The sequence below is a fragment of the Seriola lalandi genome, unplaced genomic scaffold (assembly GCF_002814215.2).
Source record: "Seriola lalandi dorsalis isolate HSWRI2012SDOR001 ecotype SW California unplaced genomic scaffold, Sedor1 jcf7180002054795, whole genome shotgun sequence".
NCBI classification, from domain to species: domain Eukaryota; kingdom Metazoa; phylum Chordata; class Actinopteri; order Carangiformes; family Carangidae; genus Seriola; species Seriola lalandi.
Genome location: NW_019525348.1, coordinates 3765936 through 3788762, shown reverse-complemented (window position 1 = coordinate 3788762; position 22827 = coordinate 3765936). Strand labels below are relative to the sequence as shown.

General features: G+C 41.7%; 1 protein-coding gene across 1 annotated transcript in view; it reads left to right on the top strand.

The window, feature by feature from the left end:
- Window positions 1–22827, top strand: part of adgra1b (adhesion G protein-coupled receptor A1b) — a 171096-nt gene that overhangs the window by 134745 nt on the left and 13524 nt on the right. The window contains exons 15-16 of the mRNA XM_023425928.2: window positions 7424–7551; window positions 14184–14307. Of these exons, the coding sequence (XP_023281696.1) occupies window positions 7424–7551; window positions 14184–14307 (252 nt within the window). The remainder of the gene's footprint in view (window positions 1–7423; window positions 7552–14183; window positions 14308–22827) is intronic.

Genomic DNA, 22827 nt, shown 5'->3' with positions numbered 1-22827 from the left:
GATGGATGTGCACTCGATTCCACGTGATTTGATTACTCGTTTCACGGCGGGCCTTGTTTGCCTCTGCTGTCGAACATCTCGCCGGGGCGAGGTGCTGATTACGAGCACGGACCGTATCTCAAAGCTACGAGCTGAGTGGCAGCCACAAGGCACCGCTGAAACATTGATGACCTGCGTTAATGGCGCATGACCGTTTTTTTTTTCCTGACTGTTGTCAAGTCCGGAGGTTACTCTGTCCCGCCGCTGTCCTGTCGCTCTCTGTTATCCGGCGGTGTCCGGGGCCAAGCCAGAGTGGGTTTGATTTGCACACTCACTCCGGTTCTGTTCCAGCCTTCGCACAGCCACTCAAGGATGATAAAATACAGTGCTGGATGGGAGCTGGGAGCCGGGAGCCCGCAGGCTGTTCACTAGAGGATTTTAATTTTGTTTTTCTCTCACTCCCTTTCTCTTCCCTCTCCCCCACAATGTTTGTGCATTCTTGCGTGCACCAACGTGATTACAACAGGGGAAAGGAGCACATTTGTGAGGACATATGTCACAGATTGGCTTACAGATTCTGCGGCTTCAACAGCATCAATTAAAAAACGAAATGCATTAAATTTGCAAGAGGCTGGGAAATATTTGCATGTAGCAGGTTGCGCAGTTCATCATCATAACCAATCGCTGGGCTAAAACAGACACTGAGCCTGTAAGTCCTCTCAGATCAGCAGTGTATTTGTCCCATTTTTAATTTTTTTTTGCAGGGCCTGATAACCTTGCATCCACTGTGCCTGTGCGCCGAGATTATGGATCAAGTTTAATTGACTCTGGTAATCTGATTTTGGCATGGGGTGGGTGGATCCTGGATTAAAGTTGTAACTACAACACAAACAGGGGATTGGGGGCCTGTTTAGCTGCCGAGGCAACGGGACAATGGAGGCATGTTTAGATGTAACATGCCAGTTCTAATCCAGAATAGGCTAAACTAAGCTGCCCTGTATGGTAATATTGTTGCCTGGCTCTAATGAATTGTACTGTCAGAGGGGTTGGTCACATTTCCCTGCCGCACAGACACAGTAATAAAGTGGCCACGGTGCTGTGATGTAATACGATAGCAATAATGATAATAACTGGAGTGGAGGAATCACATTTGAAGCTGGCTGCTCCTGTCCCCAGCTGACATCCTGCTATTGGCTTCTGCGAGGAAAAGTACAACAGGGAAGAGTTGTTCAGAGCACACTGCGAGCTACGCCAATGGCCTATCAGTCATCATGACAGCCAGGTCAACAAGGGAGTTGCAACTTTACAGTCTGTATCTTTTGCACGGCACAGTGAGATCTATACATAACGTAAATATACAGGAGTCAATGTAGAGCTGAGATGTTGCAGGCTGGAAAAGGCTGGAAATCTGCACATGCTTTAAAGAAAATGATTAATGAGTGAATAATAACGGCGGTGGTGAAAAACTGTAGTGCACTGAGTCAGTGTTCAGTGTAAGTGTCGTGCATTCATCCCGCTCCAGCCTTCTCCTCCTCTGTGCTGCAGCAGTTTGCCCCACATCACCCCAGAAGCATCAACACTGCTTCGAGGAGCCATATGAACAATTTGTTCAGGGCGCACAGTCGTCCGTCTCACCATTTTTCTCTGGGTCAATCCATCTGCTGAAAGGGACAGACTCCATTCATTCTTCCTCCCCCCCCCCCCCCCCTTCTCTTCTCTCCTGCAGCTCTGTCTGCTGTAAGGTCATTTTTTTAACCTTTACTTGTCCGGGGAAGGCTTCTGCTGAGCTTGCACGCTCCATTCCAGCTTTGCCCTTCTCAGTTTCTACACACAATGCTGCTGTAAAGTATATGTCGCCCCATAAATGGCAGTTCCTCTGCTGTTGGCCTCCGAGCAGCTGTTCAGCACCTTGCATAAGGGTACCTATGTAATTGTAGAAGAAGGGTGGTTAATCATTCGCTTTCAGCCGGACTGGTTCTCCCAGCCGGCCTGTGTCTTCTCTCACCTTTAGGCTACTGCTGTCCTTCTTTAGCTGGTCTGGAAGCTGCTCGTCCACCAGCACATCTGCTTGAAATATTCGTCAGACTCTAATTATGCTGCATAGATTTGGTATTACTGATTCCTGTTGTCCCACATGTGCCAGCTAAAGGTTTTGATAATGGTGACATGTTACACACATATGTCTGTTATAGAGCAAGGGTTGTGAGGACTCTCTGTTTGGGGGGGGGGGGGGAGGCAGGTGGATGACAGTGTTCAGAAAGTAAAAACAGGAAGTTAGTTATTGCAGTGCAGCATAGTGCTGAGTCAAACTCAAGTCAAATCTCAACACACAGACATGATGCATGTATTTTTAGATTTAGGGGGGCTCAGGTTTCTAAAGAATATTAATAATAATATCTGATTCATAGAAAATAAGTTCTGACAAGTTTGTCTTAAGGCGTTCCAACAGCATCGGACTTTGAAAATCCCTTAGATAGTTATATAGTCATTCTCTTGTCTTTTTGTGGGTGTAAAACCTTTACAAGATTCTTCATGGAAATACCTGATCTTCACTGTAGCACATGCATAAACAAACAAAGTAAGAAACACTATTCTTATACTATTATTAAAACCTGTGCTTCAACAGCCAATGTCACAGCATGTTATTTTTTCAATGAATTAATTTGTTTGTTATGTTTAATGTGACCTAGAGTCCTGACAGAGTGGAATATATTGTATTATACTGTATTGACATATTCAAACTTCATGTTTTGGCCAATCAATCATCCAAAATCCAAAGATCATTGGTTTAGAATTGATGAGTTGATTGATGTATCAGCACTAAGAGTTTCAGCTCTAGTGTCAATAAATAGAGCAAAATAGTGTATGAAACATAAACATACAAACAAACATAAAAAAGCGATGAATTACTCTCAATCATTCATTCATATATAAAAACAAACAAATAAACTGCCTTATTTTAAACACTGCTCATAAGCAGTGTCTGCCTTCCTGGAGGCAAACTGTCAGTTCTTTACAGGTAACTGAGAATAGCAGGGCTTGACCCATCACTGAAGGTGCTAATATCTCCTACAGCAGTAAATCCAGACCTCAGCAGGCCCTGCGTGTGAATGTCCTGCCCTGCTGTTCAGATATGAAGATCTTTCCTGCCGCTGCAGCTTCAGTCACACCTGATTTTTAGCTTCACTATCGACAGCTCAGCCACGACGGAGATGTTAGCCTGTCTTGGTGCAGCTGGATACTGGGAACAGAACATGCTGTCGTTAGCAGGGCTTTTAGGCTTTTAACCAGTATCCAATTTGCATGATACTAACCAACACAAATGTGTTTCAAGTATCGAGCCCATTCACAGTGAAAATGCTAACAAGTTAAGTATGCTCAAAAATGCCAGCAAGCATGCTAAAATTTGCTTAATTTTCGACTTTTGTGTTAATGGGCTCTACTGTCTCACAACACAGTGTTTGACAGTAATGGAGCAGCTAAAACGGTGAAAACATGGTGAACAGGGGCGTGAATAAAAAAGCAAAACAAAGAAATACTCTAAAGCTTTAAAAATTCAATTTCTAAAAGCTGTTTCTAATGTGTTTTTTTTTTTTTTTTTTAAATTAGCAGTAGCATTCAGAGTTGCTGCACAGTTTATACTTCGTGATGCCAAAGTACCACGTTTTAGTACTCATGTGGTTCTGTGAGGAAACACTTCCAAGATGCATGACGTCTTATGGGTTTTGAGAAAAGCAGCTCAGCACGCAGCTGTGGGCTGGCGAGCTTTATTTGTTGGGGTGAGAAACGGTTAAAGACTCTGGAGGCGGGAGCCAACATTATAAGCCCGGCGACGATGATAATACGTCTCATGAGAGCGTTTGACTTCCTCCCTCACACCTAAAGCCATTTAACTGTAGCTGCCGTCACTCACCATGCGGCGCTTAACATCACATTTAACTGTTCAATATGTTTTAGCACGATTTAGTTTTTATCAATGCAGCAACTGATTCCCTCTGAAACGTTTTCTCTTTGACCTTTAGTCGAGTTGATGTTTGTGTGTGGGGTAATTTTTCATGATCTGAACTCCTATGGAGTGCTGTTTGCTCTTTAAGTATATAAATCAGCTTACTGACTTAAAAGCTTCATTTCAGCAGGATTTCTTGCTGATGCTTCAGGCTGTGATTTTTTTTATTTTTTTGAAATTTTTTTTCAGCAACATCAATTCATTGAGCTGTAATTAACACCAGCTTTCATTGTCCTTCCATGACATCGCTCCGAGGACAAATAGAAACTTAATAATTCCCTGTAAATCTGTAACAGCTAAATTACGTGAAGCTGTTTACAATGTTGGAATGTGTTTGTCATGTTTCGTTTAACCCCCACAAGGCCCACTCTCTCACTGTTCTTTCTTTCTTTCCCTCTGCCTCATATGTTTTTCTTCCTCTATCTGTGTGCTGCTGTGATGGTATGGAAATGATGATATGTTTTATTGCTCAGGTCTAATTGCAGTTTTCTCTCCAGTTCTTCCTCTATCCCTCCGTCTTGTCGTTTTTTTGACAACCTGGCCAAGCTACGAGCTGAAAAGTCATAACTGCCTGTATTTTGAAAGATCGATCATCACGATTTTTCTTCCACCACTTTTCGGTTTGGCAAGAACATTTCCTCAGAGATGTTATAGTTATAGTATAGAACACGCCCATTTTTCCCGTTTTGTATTGAAAATTGTGACGTTCAAGTCAGTTAGTAATTTTAAATGCTGAAACAAACAGTTCCTCCAGGTTGATGACTTAGAAACCCTCTGTACAAAGTCAGTGTTGGAACAAACTGTTACTACGTCCTCTGACGCATCATTAGGACAATACTGTACTGCAGGAAGTCGGGCTGTATGTTGCTATCAGAAAGGTGAGAAAAGGGCAAGTAACAAAGAAAGGCAGAGTGATGATGACCCGAAATTTTAGAACTAAAGAACCAGACATGGCTTCACATGATGGAAGACCAGCACAGTCTCCAGACCTAAACCTGATGGAGCTGGTTTGGGATGAACTGGAAATAAGGTGAATGAAAAGCAACCTGCGGGTGCTACACATCTGTGGGAGCCTCTGCAGCTGTGTTTTGCCAAACTTTTCTGAACAATATTTGATTTCCGTTGTGGAAAGAAGCCCACGAGTGTGTTCAGCTGCTGGATGAGTGGAAAATACTAGGATTTAAGGTTCCATGATTCCTTTTTTTTTTTTTATCAAAATCTATTATGTTTGTTCTATGCTTTAATTTCAGAAACACTGAGAAATTCCACTGTACATTTCAGTAACAACTAGAAAATGAGGGTGTTTTGACTTTTAGGTATGAATGTATGTGTGAATGGTTGTATGTATGTAAGCCCTGTGATTGACTGGTGACCTATCCAGGCTGTTCACCGCCACTCGCCCGATGCCAGCCGGGATAGGCTCCAGCACACACAGGTATAGCTAATTGATATATGGCTAATCAATATATTTATATTTGATTGAGCATATAAACACGCTGCTTAATTCATTCCTCACAGTTTTGCTTTTGTTTTGCATGTTTCGGTCTTGAAAAGGCAAAGAAGCATCACCATCCAAACCCACCGCTTCAAGTTGTAATGAAATCCAAAGCTTGATGGGCTTGATGTGCCAAGTTTATTTTTGCTAAGCTTTGTATATGTTTAGACAATGATTTTTGTGGGAGAGGGTGTGAATGTGAGACTAAATGGTCCTATACGTATATGTGTGTGTGTGTGTGTGTTAGATCTGTGAAGAACCCTGCCTCTCACTCTAATGTGAGCTGGAAAAGGCTCCAGAACCTGTAAAGGATACCTCCGGCCCGTACCTTGAGCCACGTGGTTGTTTTCTTCCGGTCCAGTATGCAGTATCCGGTTCCACAGCCCAAATCCGGCATGATTGTCAGATGCTACATCCACATTTGGACCACTTCTGGCACACACACACACACACACACACACAGAAAATCTTGCAGCTGGAATCTGCCAAGATGTGGAAATATATGGGCCAGACTTGGGCCGAGGACCCAGGCCTATGTTGGGCCAGAAGTTTCATTTTGCTGTCTGGGGATGGATGGATGGATGGATGGATGGATGGATGGATGGATGGATGGATGGATGGATGGATGGATAGATGGATGGATGCTAAATTAAATATGTGGGCACTTAGCAAAGAAATGCAAACCAAATTTAAGAATATATACACAAAGTAATCCAAGGAAAGACCAAGTGAATTCTGGGAAATGGCACAACAACATCAGAGCAATAACTACGTATACCTCTAAAAATAAAGAGACCAGTGTCTTTACCACAGACTCTCTTGCTGTACAACTCCCCAGTGTCCTGTTCCCCTAAACTTCTAATTTCAGCTCAGGCCACTACTTTACAACTGTGCTTAGAAATGCTCAGCTGAAGGTCACGACCCCTCGCAGGCCCCGACAGGCTAATCAGCCTTTGGATAAACACGGAGAGAGAATATCCCACTTGGCTACTCACCGAGACAATGATGGAGTCAGACAGCGTGTATGTGGATCACTCTCGCAGACACAAACTCACACTGAGCTGCTGGGGTTATGGAGATAAGGTGCGCTTTATTTAGCAGCGTCAACATGACGGAGGCTAAATCGTGACGTCACTGTGGGCTCTACACCTGCCTGTGGCACGGGGGGGGGGCGGCAGTCAAGCGCATGAGAAGTGAGTGTGCTGATTTTACAATAGCTTGTTTTGTCTCATAATACAAGCTAACAGATACAGTGATAAAATAAAGTATTCAAAAAGTTGTCTGTGCTCTGAGAGTTTGACGCTGTAGCTGTCACAGCTTGTGCTGTAAGAGCAGAAGAAGTTGGTGTTGTAGACTCGGTTGAATATATTACAAAGCAAATCGACTGTGATGTTGATAAGGGCTTAATGAGCCTCTGTTAACAATGTGTCTTTTAGAGCCACAAAAAGCGACTTAACTTTGTTTGCTTTTCCTCTTTTTTTCTTCTCTCTTTGCCTGGCACCTATCCATTTTTGTTTTGCTTTTTATATTGGCAGACTAGGAGGCTTATGCTATTGTTGCATTCAATCGCTCCGGCTAAGAGTGTCAGCTAAATGCCTGAAATGCAAAATGTAAATGCGCCCCCCCCCCCCCCCCCCCCCCCCCATATTGTCTCGACAGGGTTGTTACTCTTTTATGCTGATTTGGACAGCGCTCTAACTTAAAGACATTTCCTTGACGTTCATTTGTATTTCGCTTGTATATCTCGTCGGCGCACTATGCTCAGCCTTTGCATATGGAGCGCTCATCATCTTTGTCTTTGGGTGGATTGTTGGAAACGCTGTCACTGTGCCGGCGTAGCTCTTGCTCACTGATTATTTTCATGATGCTGTATTGATGATGGCTTTTGTCTCATGCCCAGTTCTGCTCTCTCTCTCTCTCTCTCTCTCTTTTCTCTGCCTCAGGATCTGAAGAAGGTGCTGTCTTTCCCCCCATACCCTGGGGAGTTTTTGCACCCGGTCGTGTATGCCTGCACGGCGGTCATGTTGCTCTGCCTCTTCGCCTCCATCATCACGTACATAGTGCACCACAGGTAAGAGGAAATCACCACTTTGATTCTTTACATTTAAACCTATTGAGCATTAATTTGAAATCCCAGCCCTCAACTTCGTTTCTCCATATGGACACTCGGGCAGACGCTCATGTAATCTCTTCATTTCTCACCTTTTTTACCTTGATGGTTTACAATCTGTTTTTGACTTCTCTGTCACAGATCCTAGGCTGACTGTGATGTGAGTCAGATGCTTTAGGCTGGCGTAAAGCACTGCAGCCTGTCTGACTAAGAGGATCTAAAACACACAGACAGATGCGTGCGTGCGTGCGTGCGTGCGTGCGTGTGTGTGTGTTTCAGACCGTCAGAGCAGAAATATATGCTTCAAATGGATTTCTGAGGGGTACTTAGGCCACCTTTGTTCCTTTCATCCCATATGGAGATGAGGACATTGAATGCACCGTGTGACTCTTGTGGTTTTGCACTGTGGCATTTGTCTGCTCCACTTAGGTTCATCTGCTGTAGATGCTGTTATTAAAGCAGGAGGGAGACAGGCGTAGAGTGGCGTATTATTTCAGCACGCCAATTCATCATCTGTTGTTCTGGTAGACCATTAGTCACTTTATCATGTCCGTGGCATTAATGTGGTATTATTGTAATAGCTCTCCATCCATTTTAATACAAACGAAAACAGGAAATGTCTCAAACGTCACATTCTCATTGAAATATTGAAGATTCACAGATTTTTTTTTTCAGACCGAAATCTTTGGTTTTATTTATGTTTTTTTTGTCCTTAAATGTGACTAAAGCGCAAAATTTGTGAAACCGTATGAGCAGCATTTGCAGTTTGCATCCATCTGTGACACCAGGGATGAAGACTGGGTGCATCCCTCTGCAGTCAAACAGCAACGACAGCATCTGGATCCTCAAACAGCAACGCCGCTTTCTGTCGTCTAGCCTTGCAGCACTGAATGATGGAAAAACTGAAAGCTGAACTGGAGGCAGGAGCAATTTCAAATTTGAGTTGAGATTTTTGATACAACTGAAATGTCAACAGTTTCCAAGCACCTGGCCATTTTAAAACTCAGCTGAACTCAAAATTGAAACTGAATGTAAAAAAACAATGTGCAGCCATTATTCACAGTTTAAAGACATATTAATTAGGAATAGTAATAAGATAAAACAGAGAGCGTGTTTTTAAAATGCATTCATGAAGAAAATATTTTAAGAAAATCTTTTAAAATTAATCTTTTTTTTTTTTTTAAAGTATATTTTTTTGGGCTTTTTATGCCTTTATTGGACAGGATAGTAGAGAGACAGGAAATGGGGAGGCAGAGAGGGGGAATGACATGCAGTAAAGGCCGTCCGATGCGGGACTCGAACCGGGGCCAGCTGCAGCGAGGACTGTAGCCTCTACACATGGAGCGCCTGCTTAGACCACTACGCCACACGACGCCCCTAAAATTAATCTTTAACTAAATATTATAGGTGATAAACTGTAGTTGTTGTAAAGTAACACAGTTATGAGTGTTGATTTGTAGTTGACACATGACAGACTAGACTGTCAAACATACATATACAACTGAGGAACAGGACGATCCGTGTTGCAATACAAGATCCAGCGTCTTAAGATCTACATTTCATCTTAACTTTACCTTACAACCCCATAACAAGTTATACTGGAGACACACTTCTGCTGTAAATTATTATTTAATCATATGATCATGCGGTGAGGCCCTCTTGCAAATCTGTTAATATTACTTTCAGAGCAGACATGATGAGTATGTTTACATACACATTACTGTCCATGTTTTGAGTATTACCCACAGAGTGTATATATAGATGGACGTAGCCTCTGTGACATCACCCTTAGGTTTCTGAAGAGCAGCTTTGAAGCTCTCAGTGAGCTGCTCCAGGGTCACTATCTTGCCAGTGCGTGACTCCACCTAACTCCTGGTTAATCCGAAATTGGGCAAAGTGGTGGGGCGTGTGTGGAGCCGAGACTTCGGTGCATGCCGGTTTGTGGCGAGCATACGCTCATCCGCCTGTCACTCAAAGCGACACGCCCTCAATTATACATAAATTTACTGTTATCATACGTTTGCCACGAAGGGGAGAAATTAGCTATAGAGACTAAAACCGTGTTTTGTACCAGGCTGTAAACACGTTCATTTCTGCTGTAAAGTACATTTGAACATGGGAGTCTCTGGGGATTGACTCACTGTTGGAGCCAGACTCAAGCAGCCATTCAAACAATTGCAGTTTTTGGCAGTTCCATGTTGGCTTTCATTTTTCTGCCCCAGAGGTTGCCGCTTGGTCGTACCCTGATTTTGATCATATTTGGGATCCGGTGTTTGTATAAACAAGAGAGACATGGTTATTCATATCCCTGTCTACATAATTGTAACAGTATCCAGGTTTATGATCCTCTCTAAGTTGGATTCAGCCTCTGCAGCTTATCGCCTACAAAAACCACAATAAAATTTATGATCTGCATTAAGCCACGTGTAACCTTTATTTCACTGTTACATCACTCACCTTCATAGTTGTTGTTTAACTGGTGGACCACGCCATGACTTGAGTTGTTGCCTGTGAGAATGGCAGAGAATGTGATCTGACACCTGGAGAGTGTTGACATGCAACAGTATCCTGATCAGAGCACTCCAGCCAGCGTATACAGGTTTCTTATAACCTGATTGTAAGCAGGATGCTTTTAAACACATGCTGACACACTTATTCATCACCGAGCGCTTTTCAGAGCAAAAAGACATTAATTCCAGTCCAAACTAAGAGCGAGAACAAGCCCATGTTTAAGATATGAAGCTGAGGCTTTTGTGGTGCCTGTCACTCACAGGGGGAGGGTTCGAGGGTTTTTCTTTGCACGGCGCTCACATTAACAAACTCCAGCACATCCTCCTCTTCCACACCTCCCTCTAGGCACTCCCCAGCTCTAAAACACATCTCTGTTTAGTAACACTTGAGTTGTGTAGTATCACTCCAGATGACTGACAGTATCCAAGCCGTGAACTGTGTGTTAAATGTGCAGATTGCGAGGGAGGCTGTTCAAGGACAGGCACAGCAGATAGCGCATGTTTGAATTTGTTTCTTTCTCACTTCAGCTCGCTAACACACACACACACACACACACGCATAAATTTATGCATACAGTATATGCCTTTGGTTCTTTCTCTGCCAGTAAGCTAAGCCAAGATAGGCTGTGATTATTGGTGCAGTGGTGATGCATGATGTATGAGCCAACTAAAGAACATAGTGGGTATCATGTCTTTGAAACCAAAATCCTTTGAACCCTCTTGGTGCAATTTGCGTCAAACGTTTTCTCAGTCATGACTCAGTCAAAATGGGAAACACTGATGTCATACACATACTGCTGGATTCAGAGGAGCTCACTCTTTCCAATCATAGATGTTCGACAACGATAAACAGCCATAAACCCACTTAGACTCCATATTAAAGGACAGTCCTTGACTTCAGATTACCTCACACTTATCAGCTTGAATGACTGCTATCTGTATAAAAAAGTAATGCGGCTGGTTGTCGTCCCGTTGTTATGGTGATAGAAGTTGTCAGCAGCTTATACAGCATGACTTTTCATGGTGTTAATTTACCACAAATGTAAAGACATACTGTATAGGCTGATAAACAGGGGCTCAGGTGTAGCCCTCTCCATGGCAGCCAAAGCATGATGGGAATCTTGATAGGAAATTCTTCAATTACTTGTAATGGATCCAATAAAAAGGAAAAAAAACAACCTTTTTTTTTTTTAAATTTGACTCAAATAAGGAATCGAGCATCATAAGCCTGTAATTAAACAGGCAGCGTGTTTTGGTTGATAATGGCTACCAACAAAATAGTCGACATAAGAACACAGCAAGTAAAGACAATAGATACTGTAGAGCTGGGGGATAATTCAGTTATATCATCTCTCAGCTTTGGTTCAGTCTCACAGCTCAGCACCAAATGTCACACAGATTAGCTGCAACAGAAACCAGTTATCTTTGTCAGGAGTTGGTGGAGAACAAAACAGAACTCAAAAGATTGGACTTTCTTCCTACATGACTCAAAATGGATTCTGATGTTACCACTGCATATATAAATAGGCAGCAGTTTACTAAAAATTTTCATAGCAACTTTATAATAGCTGATACTATATTGTGTTTTTTAGCTTGTTGTCGTCCCCTGTTCACTACACATCAGGAAACTCTTTTCATATGATGTGACTGATTTCAACCATAGAGCTCAGCCCTACTGTAATGTTACTCCCTGTTCTCTCTCATCATTAGCATACAGCTACTTCCATTTGTCCATGTAAAACTGCTGCGGCGGGTGCTGCTACCTCTGGCTGATGGGACTCTCAGCGTGTTTGGAACGGGTCTTTCACCAGTGAAATTACTTGGCTAAAATTAAACACTGTATAATGTGTAATATTATACTGTCCATAGCTTTATTGTCCCCTACAGTTGGCTCAGCAGCGGGTGCAGGGTGAGAGAGCAGATGCAGAGAGAGGACAGTTTTATTCCCCCCATACCCTTTGGGAGATGGGGATATGGAGGGTTGCCAGGTTAATGTACTTGACCCAATGAAAGCCCAGAGCAGAGCCTATGAAAACCCCCTTCCAGGGAGGCCAGGAGCTGGCCTGATTTATGGCCTCTTTGCTGGATGGAGTTCAGTACCTGGACCGCGGCAGAGGCATCGACAACAGCAGCTTTAACTCTCCCTCCCCTCACGCAGAGCAGTGAAGCCCAGCCCCAGACACGCCTCATAGCTCACTGCTGAGCCACTGCTTCATCTACAGTTGGCTCACGTGCAGCCGGGGCTCCGCTCCTCCATTTTGGGGAGTGGAGATTTCCAGCAAAGGGTTATATAATTTCAAATGGTGACAGTGACTGTACAGATTAAACAGATGGATCTGACACGAGGAAGTGATTAAAAGAATCGATGGCCTGTTAATTCACACAGTAAGACATCTATGTTGGTATTGTTTGACCTATTTATTATATCTTCTAACACAGCTGGATGGAAAGTGGTAATGTGGGTTAAGTGCCCTGCCCAAGGCTGCATAACCCCCTGGCTGACACTATATTTCACAAAGTGTATACAATTGCATTGTTTTACATTGTGAAAACTTCATTTGGCCCAGTCATGTGGAAGCAGTGTCTTTTTATTTCACCATCAAACCAGCAGTGATTCCCGGTTGTGTGCATATACCACTGCATGTACTGTATGTGTGAAAGTGGGTTAAAGAGCTGTGTAGGAAGACAGCACAGTGAATAACACAGTGAGCTCTTACTAGAATCTGTGAATAGCTCTTTGCCTGAGGTCCATCATTCTGAAATAAAGATTATACAGTTTGTTGGAAGTGTTACCATTTTGTCAACTGAGGATTATTCTTTTCCTTTTTCTTAAAACTGATTCTCTGGATTTTTTTTTTTTTTTTAATTTTCTTTTCTTTCTCTGAAGATTTGAAATTAGTTTTCTATAACCATTATTCCTCTGTCACTGAATGGCGTAGACCTTCTCTGAATTTTCTTTCCTATCTCATTTCATAAAGAAATCTTGTGAGGAAATCATTTGTTTTTCCACACAGTAGCTGTACAAACAGAAACAAAATGAAAGACAGTTCTTATTCATTTTAGCAAATAGCAGTCATATAGTAAATACAAAAAACCGTTCATGTTCACATTTTGACCTTTTTACTGAGTCTATGAGCTGTTTCATAAAAATCAAGCTAGATACATGGAAAAAAGTAAAACAGTGTTGTTGTTCATTCAATTATTTTGCAAGTCCAAGAGTCTACAACAATCTGTTTATTCTTGTAGTAACACCAAAATGTTGCCTTTTGCAGGAGTTTATAATGTAGCGTCCGATGGGTGTAAGTCTGATGTACCGTGTGTTTGTGCTTTGTTAATGGTGTGATGTGCCACAGTGCCATTACTGCGAGACAGTTAATCATTAGGAGTGAATGTGGTTAGACCATGAGTGAATTTGTGTGCTTGGTTGATGTTGACTGACCTTGTTGTTGATGATGATGATGCTCCCCAGTTTAGGCTCAATGAATTGATGGCAAAAATCCTGCTTCTCCCTGTCTCAATGCGCGAGTGTCCTCAGCCAGACACATATGCTGTATCACTCGCAATGAGCTTGCAAAGCTTGTTATGTGAAAACAATACCATATACAATTGTGTTAAAAATTAAATGGGAAAAGGCCCATTACAGTTATTAATGCACTTTACCCTCACTCTGTAAAATGGTGCCTTGACTTTAAAAAAAAAAATCAGTCTGAGTTGGTTATGTTCACTCAACTTGAAAATATTGAGTGTGACTCATTACCTTACTTTTTAAAGTTGAACCAAGGTTACATTTTTTCAATGTACTTTAAAATATTCAGTTAATCAGCACCTGCATTGGCAGTGGAGGATGTAATGGCTTGTTTGTACTACTCAGAGTCTATGAGCAGCATTTCCGGGGCTCTCCTGTGGTTGTTAATTTATATGGCCGTAACAAGGTAAAAGAAAAGGGCGCTTTATGCGGACCTTGTAAAAAGACCGGCTTAAATCATAAGTGATGGGTAATATACCTTGAAAACTGAATCTCAATGAGATTTTACTTTATGGTATGTACTTGCTAATTTTTTGGTTCTTGGTCTTTTATGGCAGCGCAATCCGCATCAGTCGGAAGGGATGGCATATGCTTCTCAACTTCTGTTTCCACACGGCTCTGACCTTCGCTGTGTTTGCCGGCGGCATCAATCGAATCAAATACCCCATCATCTGTCAAACAGTAAGTACATTCCCTTTTCATTCGTCCCGCTCTCAAAGCTGTTCAGAAAATTGATTATGAATGTCTATTCAGGTGATGGCAACCAGGGCGCTGAGTGTAGTATGTGGATGTAGAGTACCTTCATGCTTCAGCGGCATGTATGGCCTGGTCACTCTTTTACTCAAGTGTTGGCACAATGAGCTCTGATGATTCAGGCTTTCTCATCATGAATGCATGCACTCTGTCTCCCTCTCTCTCGTCTGACTGTGCTCTCTTTTGTTGCCTAAGGTTAGTGGTGGGCGTTATGGCCCAAATTTTACATCAGTTTATATCATGGAAAGTGGCAGTATATACATTTATTTCTTGTCGTTTAATATGTTGCAAATTGTTTTTTTTTTTTTTATGCCTGAAATTTCAACTTTGGAGTTAATGTATTTACAATTCATTAACTGGAAGCAACACAAATATTATGACATTTTTATTTGGAACAGCCATGCACACTTTTTTATTGAAGAGAAACAAAAGGCCTCCAGTTGTATCACACATGCAGAGGTTTTGTCTCAACAAAGGCCTGGTGGTGTTCTCACCCCTGGCAAAATGAGTTTTCTCAACAAAACATGTCCACGGTTGTGCATGCACCTAGTGGCACATCTCAGCAATTATTGGATAGATTAACATGACATTCATGGTCCCCACAGGATGCTTCCCACTGTTCTTGGTGACAACCTGGTTTTTCCTCTAGTGCTGCCAGCATGTCAGAGTTTTCACTGTGAAATATCTCAATATAGGGATTTGTTGCAGATATTCATGGTTCCCAGAGGATGTATCGCCTAAGTGATCACCAAGGTGATACATCCTCTGCATCATTCTATATTTATTGGATGGATTACCATTGGATTGTAATAATTTGGTGATCACCTGACTTAATCTAGTGCCAGTATCAGGTCAAAATTTATTTGGCTTATGACTAAACACTTGGAAAACTAATAGCCTTCCCATCAGCCCCAGCTTCACTTTGTGTTTGATGGCTAATAAGCAGGTTTTAGCATGCGAAAATGCTAAACTAAGGTGTCGAACATGTTAAACTCTATACCTGCTAAACATCAGCATATTAGCATTCTGATATTAATATTTAGCCCAGTGCAGCCTGCAGGAGCTATTACCACTGACTCTTAGTCTCTAGACTATATTGTCTGCAGATTCATTCTGTTGTTCATATGTGGTTGGAGATTAGTTTTACTTTGATTTTCCACCAAGCCTCACCTCTCTTGCTTAAATAGAGGCATTTATATTGTTGCAGCTGGTCAAGTCGTCCTCCCCCCTTTTTCAGCCATTTTGTCCATAATGAGTAATTGTCAACATTTAGTCTGCAAGATATACTGTAACTAGATAAAGGAAAAAGAGGGTTGTCTGAAGTCTCTCTGGATCACCATAATTGCTACTGACACACATTACCATCTACCACTGGCTCTGATGGTGGATATTGGGAAGCCAGCCCCGTCATGTGATGCGAGCAGAGTGCTTTGTCGCTGCAGTTGGATTTTTTCTTCCCCTTTGCAATCAGTATGTGGTCACAAGGGTGGTGCCTCCGTCTCTGCAGCCCACAGTTATGAATGAGAGAGCGAGACACGTGGAGGGACGTGGAGATTTGGGATGTCAGGATAGATTTGGAAGCAGGTCAGGGAAATGTTTCACTGCCTGTTGGCACCTCACTATTCTTAGGTTTTTATACAAAAAGAGGATGATGTGAAATTACACTGTATATAATAAATACTGGACTGATATAATATTGTAAAGGAAGTGGAAATACAAAGGGGAACCACTCTGAAGGGACAAGTAAGAGATGGCACAGATGTTTGAGGCAGTTCAGATCTGTGTCAAGGTAACAATCCGTATAAAGGACAGAGAAATTGAGGATGAAAGAGTAACATGTTTTCTTCTTTTACTTTTTCACATGGCTGGAAAGCCGCATGCTCCTGGTGGAATCTGGTTCCCAATGATTGATAGCTGGACCTCCACTGTCAGCTCACCTCAGCAGGGGGTGGGCCGCTTTACTGTATGTAGTCACAAAGACACTGATATACACTTCTTTTATACTTTTCACTCAAGGTTTCGTCTGCCTTCACTCACTCCATGTTTGTATCAGCGGGCATTGTTCGCTCCCTTTATTGTGAGCTGCAGCATGTTTGGGACTCAGCCGCCTCTTCTGCTGTCACATGCACTTTAGGCGGCCCCTTATTCCATAGTGTAAAGACTCCACCTCCACCAGGCTGAAATGCAGAGCATCATATTTCATGCCAGCCGGCTTTGCCTGAGCTTCCTGGCAGGAGGCTGGGTGACAGCGAAGTCTGTGAGAAGTCACCGACTCCGCCGTCACGGCCATCAACTTCTCCGCCGCAACTGTGACTGACACAAAGCGGCTGGTGTTTGTCCTAAAATGCAGCATCTGCCGTTTAACATCGCATTAATAACTTTACCATATATATTAATAATTATACTCTTCACTCTGCTGACAGACATATGGGGATGAACTTCACTGTTTAAATGCTCCTCATCACTGCAAGATCCATAGCTATCCACAATATGCAGTTTTAATAGTGTATTGATACCATTTTCTCATGAGGCACCGCTGTCTACTTTGTTGAGGGTTAATAAGTCGGCGCTGGAGCCTGACCAATAAATTGACGGTCCTGTATTAACAGATGATTATTTTATCACAATGTCTTACATGTCAGCCGAGATGAAACTGAATATGAGGGCAGGATATAGTTCAATGAGAAAGGTGTGTGTCTTTGTGAACACAGAGCGATATGGAGCTATGGAGAGATATGGAAATGTAGAGGACAGTCGGCCTCCAGACCTCTCTCACCCACGTTATCAGACCGACAGGCAGAGGCCAAGGCACAAGTGAATAAAATGAACCTCAGCCATGTTCTTTGGAAATGTAAACAAAGTTTTTGCGAAACTAAAATCAAGCATTCCCCTCCGACCCATGATATTGCTCTGCTAGCCGCTACGACCCACAAGCTAACTGCCAGAGAGGTTTTAAATGATGCAATGAATTAGCTAATCTCCGTAGTTCACATTTGATCGGATGCATTTGTGTACAAGTATACACACTAGAGTGCAGGATGAGTCATAAATAATATTTGAATGTTTATAAGAGATCAAACCAGAGTGATTTTGACATATAAAAAAAATTGTTTGTGATATTTATTTGTCATATACAAGAGATAAGTGAACAGTTAACAAACTTGTACTGTGTATGTTTCTTATTTCACTGTGTCTTTAATGCTTCGTAGACCAGTGCAAAGAAATGATTAAAAACTACTTCTGGGTTGCTGTTATGCCATTAATGTATCCTCATTATTTACTATTCCTTTAATACATTTTACTTGCTTATTAAAACAAGACAAACCCATTTTATTAACTGACTAACATTTATAACTGAGATTGGAAAGTAAGTCATTGACAAAATAGGAAGTTGTTTCTAAATGATTCTTCCACCACAATAATACATCAAATGCAGTTGTTCATTTTAATCCCTTTTTAATCGATGGACTTCGCTGTGGATATTCTCTCTTTCTGAGGATAAATGGTCGAACTGCTCATTGAAATTTAATGAATTCAACATTCACTTATAATATGGCAACCCAAAATTTGTTCTTTTTTATTTGCTTCCTACTGATCTATAAAGAACGAATAAGTGACAATTTATTTGTTTAATATATTTATTTATTAAGTTAATTAATTACAGCTTATAACCACTTCATAAAGTATGCCTTATTATAAATGCAGTACCCATAAATCTAACCAAAGTCTGCCCGTGCAGCACACGCCCTCTCCGGCAGCGTCCGTGCAGGTGTTGTTGACAAAGCCAGGCAACCTAATTTGGCCCTGGTCTTGCTCTTTAACTCATTTAGCATTCATTCATTTCTCTAATTTTATCCCGGGGCCTTTGGATATTTTTTGCTCCTCCTTTAGCCAATCACTGCTAACAGGATAACTCCCCGCAGATTTGGGCAGGAGCCCAGATTGTCTGCTGTTCCACTGGGATGGAGGCAGGCCCCACCAGACACAATTTAGGATAATTACAGGACTGCTTGAGGAGATGTGTGATCACAGGACGCACACGGACGCACACACACATTCAAAACGCACACCCGGATACACGCTGTGTCTGCTGTGTTCTCAGTGCTCCCCCCCCAATCATCCTACCTTCCCTCTATACACACACATATGCAGCCCCCTTCTCCCCTCCCAGGGGGACACATAAGTACACGCTCTCCCTCCGACAGAGGGAACTTCAAGGAGCTCTGAAACTAGCTTTGGCAGCTCTCGCAGCACTTCAAGCATGCACTCCTCACCCAGCCCTCACTCCCTCACCCTCCTTCCCTTACCATCCCCACCTGCATCCTATACACTACCTATCTGTATGCCACTTTTCAGTCTTGCACTGCCTCCCCGCCCACCGAGGCGCTGTCGCTGCGCAGCATCCGATGTCTTTATGGCCTCAAAGTCAAAGTCGTCTCCAATCTCTATTCCTATCTCTTCTTCCAACGAGGCCCACTTTGTCATTGACTTGAGCAACACCCCAGCTGTCACATTAGATCTTCTGTTTGTCTGTTCATTCAACATGCAGGACATCCCTGTTTTCCCTCACGTCACCTCATTTTACCCCTGACCATCAAAATTCAGATTACACATTTCAGCTCAGTAAGTGTGAGAAGCGTTAAATAAACTTATTAATTTATTTATTTAGCAAAAAAACATAGTTAACGATGTGACCTAGATCTGAGGTTACATCTGACTGTCAGCTTAAAGATGCTATAGAGAGGATTTCCTCATTAGTGTGCCACTGTGAAATTAGTTGTGACGGCAAAAAAAAAGAAAAAAAAAACGAAATGGAAAAAAAAGGCTCTAGACATTACAGTATCTGCAGTGATTTGCTTTGTACTTTCATTGGGTCCAATTTGAGTGTTCCTGAGCTCATTTACCCACATGTAAAAGGCTTCCGGTAGACTGGTTACTTATGCATCGAAAACAGTAGGGAGCTGATATAATGAATATAGAGACAGCTTAGAGGGACTTTGGAGTATAGCACTTTTAGCATATGCTAAAATTGTTGAAACAATTCATTTGACAGTGTTTTCTTTATAGGAAATGCCCCACTACACTGAAGCTAAAAGGTGCATTTCCAAATAAACTCTTAAAATGACTGAAGTATTAGAAGAACTGCAGAGAATGATTGTTGCAAGTAAGTCAGTGTAGACACTGATGTCATTTTAACTATAACAAACAAGTTTAAATGGAATTTATTTTGAAAAACCGAACAGCTGAGTGAGTTAGTCACCGTTTAAAGAACAATATGTTGATATTAGGTTCTGAACCAACATGGTCAGGGACATATTGCCTTCCAGGTTATTAAAATGTTAGATTTATAGTCAAGGATCACGCTTACCCATATCTCCCCTATGCTTACTAACAGTTATTATGTTTTGAACAGTTTAAAACTCTCTGGTACTGTTTCTGTATTGTCTGTGCCTTTTTACACTGCTGCACACTGTCATACATACAACAAGGTACAGTTTTACAGTATTGGTACAGTTTTGTGAATATTTTGTGGTGCTTGGTAATGTGTGGTAGCCGGCTCTGTTTCACTGTCTGCACTTCCTTCTGCTTAAATGGTCACAGAGCATTTCATATTGTACTACTGTGTGCATCTGATATGTAAAGTTTGGATTCACCACGGCATAAAATGAAGTTAATTGAGAAACAGACTTCTTAATAGCTCTTAATAACTTCACGTTCTCTCTTCTCGCTGAAACTGTATAATGTTTATTTTATTCTGATATTAAACACTGAGAGCGGGGATTCATCAAAAGAAAATTATGCACTAATCCTATTTAAAATCCAGTTTCATTCAGAGACCTGATGCTTCTGTGATAGCTAATGTTACATTTCCATCTTTACACTGCGCTTTACTGCCCTATCTTTGATCGATGTTCAACTCTGTTGTCTTTTTAGGAGATAAACTGTGGATAAAAAGTACAAAGTGTATTATAGATTAAGATAGATCGACACACACTGTAGAAGAAGAGGTGGATGGAGATTTGCTTTCAGGCTGCATATGGCTCTAACAAGCGTCATTAATAAAGTAGGGCAACCTGTTTGTAGCCTGACAGGACCAAAAAGATGTCAATGAAAATGACTCAGATTTTAGCATTAGCAAATATCTAGCAAAAACAGGATTTTAAAAAGTGATGGAATATGTCCTCCTCCCCTAAGTGGGGGATATATTGCTATTGCTATATTGCTGTACTACATTACACATTATACAATATACTATATGCTATCTTGCAATGTAGTCTAAATAAACAATTAAACTAGCATACAAATATCAAATGAATATCTCCCTCATGTATTAAGCTGACAGCTAACAGTGACTAATTAAGGCTAATGTCGCCCACAATTCCCTGCCTGTTGCAGTTTGGTGTGTTTGTAGAACACAGAGTCCAGAAAGGTGCCCAACAAGCCTTTTGTGGTAACTCATTATTTCCACGTTTCACATTAAGTTCACATCCTCTGCCTCCTCCCACTGACGATATCAGGATTTGACCTGTATTGATTACGACATCTCTGTCCAGTCTGTTGCTGTTTGACACAAATAATCACAAAAGGGCACTTACATAAAAGCACTGCAAAGCTAACTATAGCTAACTCTGACTGACACGTCGACTGTATGCTGTGATAGATAGAGTGTGTGTGTAGGATTATTGGCTGTAGATGCTGTGTGTTGCTGCAGAAACATTAGAGCAACACCACACGCTAACTTTAGCTTGTATCTCTTCATTTTGTTTAAGTGACCATGTGCATATGCAAAATGAAAAAGATTAGAGTCAAAAATTTCATGAATCTAAATCTAATAGTTTCATTTATTTATTGACACCTGTCCTATGTGATGACAGAGGGAGTCTGAGGCGATAGAAGCGTTTAATGGGGACACAATAATCAGGTTTTCTGAGGCCGTTTCCAGCTCCTGTTTCGCTAACGGTGTGATCACTGTGCTGCTCACTGATCCCATCACTGACTGAAATTATGTATTTACCAAGATTCTCTATTAACACAGGCACATCAGGTGAAAGCACACAGCAGATGAGAATAGTGAAACACCAAAATAGGACTGTGTACAGCAGACTGTTCTAATCATATCCAAGTGATAATTAAGTATAGGTCTTATCTAAATACACTTAACCCATTTAACCCCACATTTTTTTCCCAGGTGTGTGCCGACTTAAAATTACACTCTGTTGGAGTATTCATGTCTTATGTGGAAAAACAGTGAAAAGTGGTGTTTTATTATTTTGGTCCCAGTCGTAACTGAAAAGAGAACGTCACCAATGCCGTAGCAAAGGCAAACACAGAAGCTAGAAAGCCTTTTTGGCTCATGTGCTGCATGAGCAATTTTCACTGAAGTGGCAAGGTGCCATCTTTGAGTCCAGTAACTATTTCTCATAATACATCATAGAGTGCACCCAGGAAATAAGCAGCTGTTGACCACTTACACTAAACATGTGACACTGCACAAATCTGTCCAACACGAGCTGATATATTATATATGAAAATTCTGCTCATAAACGGTCATACAGGACATTTTTAGCCTGAGACATGGGATTTAAGGGGTTACTGATATAGTACTGCTTTATATGCTTGATGACTGATGAGCAGACTGCAACCATGTGATCTGTAATTTTGAAAAACTGCCAGATGGACGACATGGCTGTTCTGTCTTATTTATGTAGGACATTAATCAGCCAGTTATGATCAATGTGTGCAGCCCCCCTATCTGCACCATACTCTCAATTTGAGAACCCCCCCCCCCCCTCCTCTTATTTCCATATTACAAACACACTTCCTCGCTATCTGTTCTTGGCACTAATGAAGCTCTGTAGTGTGCAGACTCCGCAGCAGTGATTGACTTACCACCCGCTCTCTGCTCTCTATAAGCAGCGCAAGGACACTTCCAATTAGCATCTGGACTCCGGTACACTTGCTTCGGTCCCTAGGCCTCTCAGGCTGCAGAGAAAGCGTTTGATTGGATGTCTCAGGTTTCTAGTACATCATGAACAGATTGAGTAGGTGGAGAAAAGACGCATTTTAATTTTCTCCCTCCATTTCCCTTTCTCTCTCTTTTTTTTTTTTTTTTTTTTCCTGAAACTCTCATCTCTCCGTCTCTCCATCTGTCTTTCTATGAGCTGGCAAAGCCTTTAAACAAAGTTAGATCAGCTCCCCTATTCAAACATAATTCATGAATATTAAAACAAAGACGAACAGAGATATGTATACAGTGCATTTTGGAAAAACAATCACGCACTGATAGTTGTCAACGTGACTATCATTTTTATTCAGATTTGTTATTCACAGTGCACACCTCATGTCCTCTAACTCAACTGATAAGAGCTGCTCGGTACCCACCAGTATAACCTCACCATAATGCTCTTATCCTCATCAACCTTGATGATTCAATGGCACCTTTTCAAC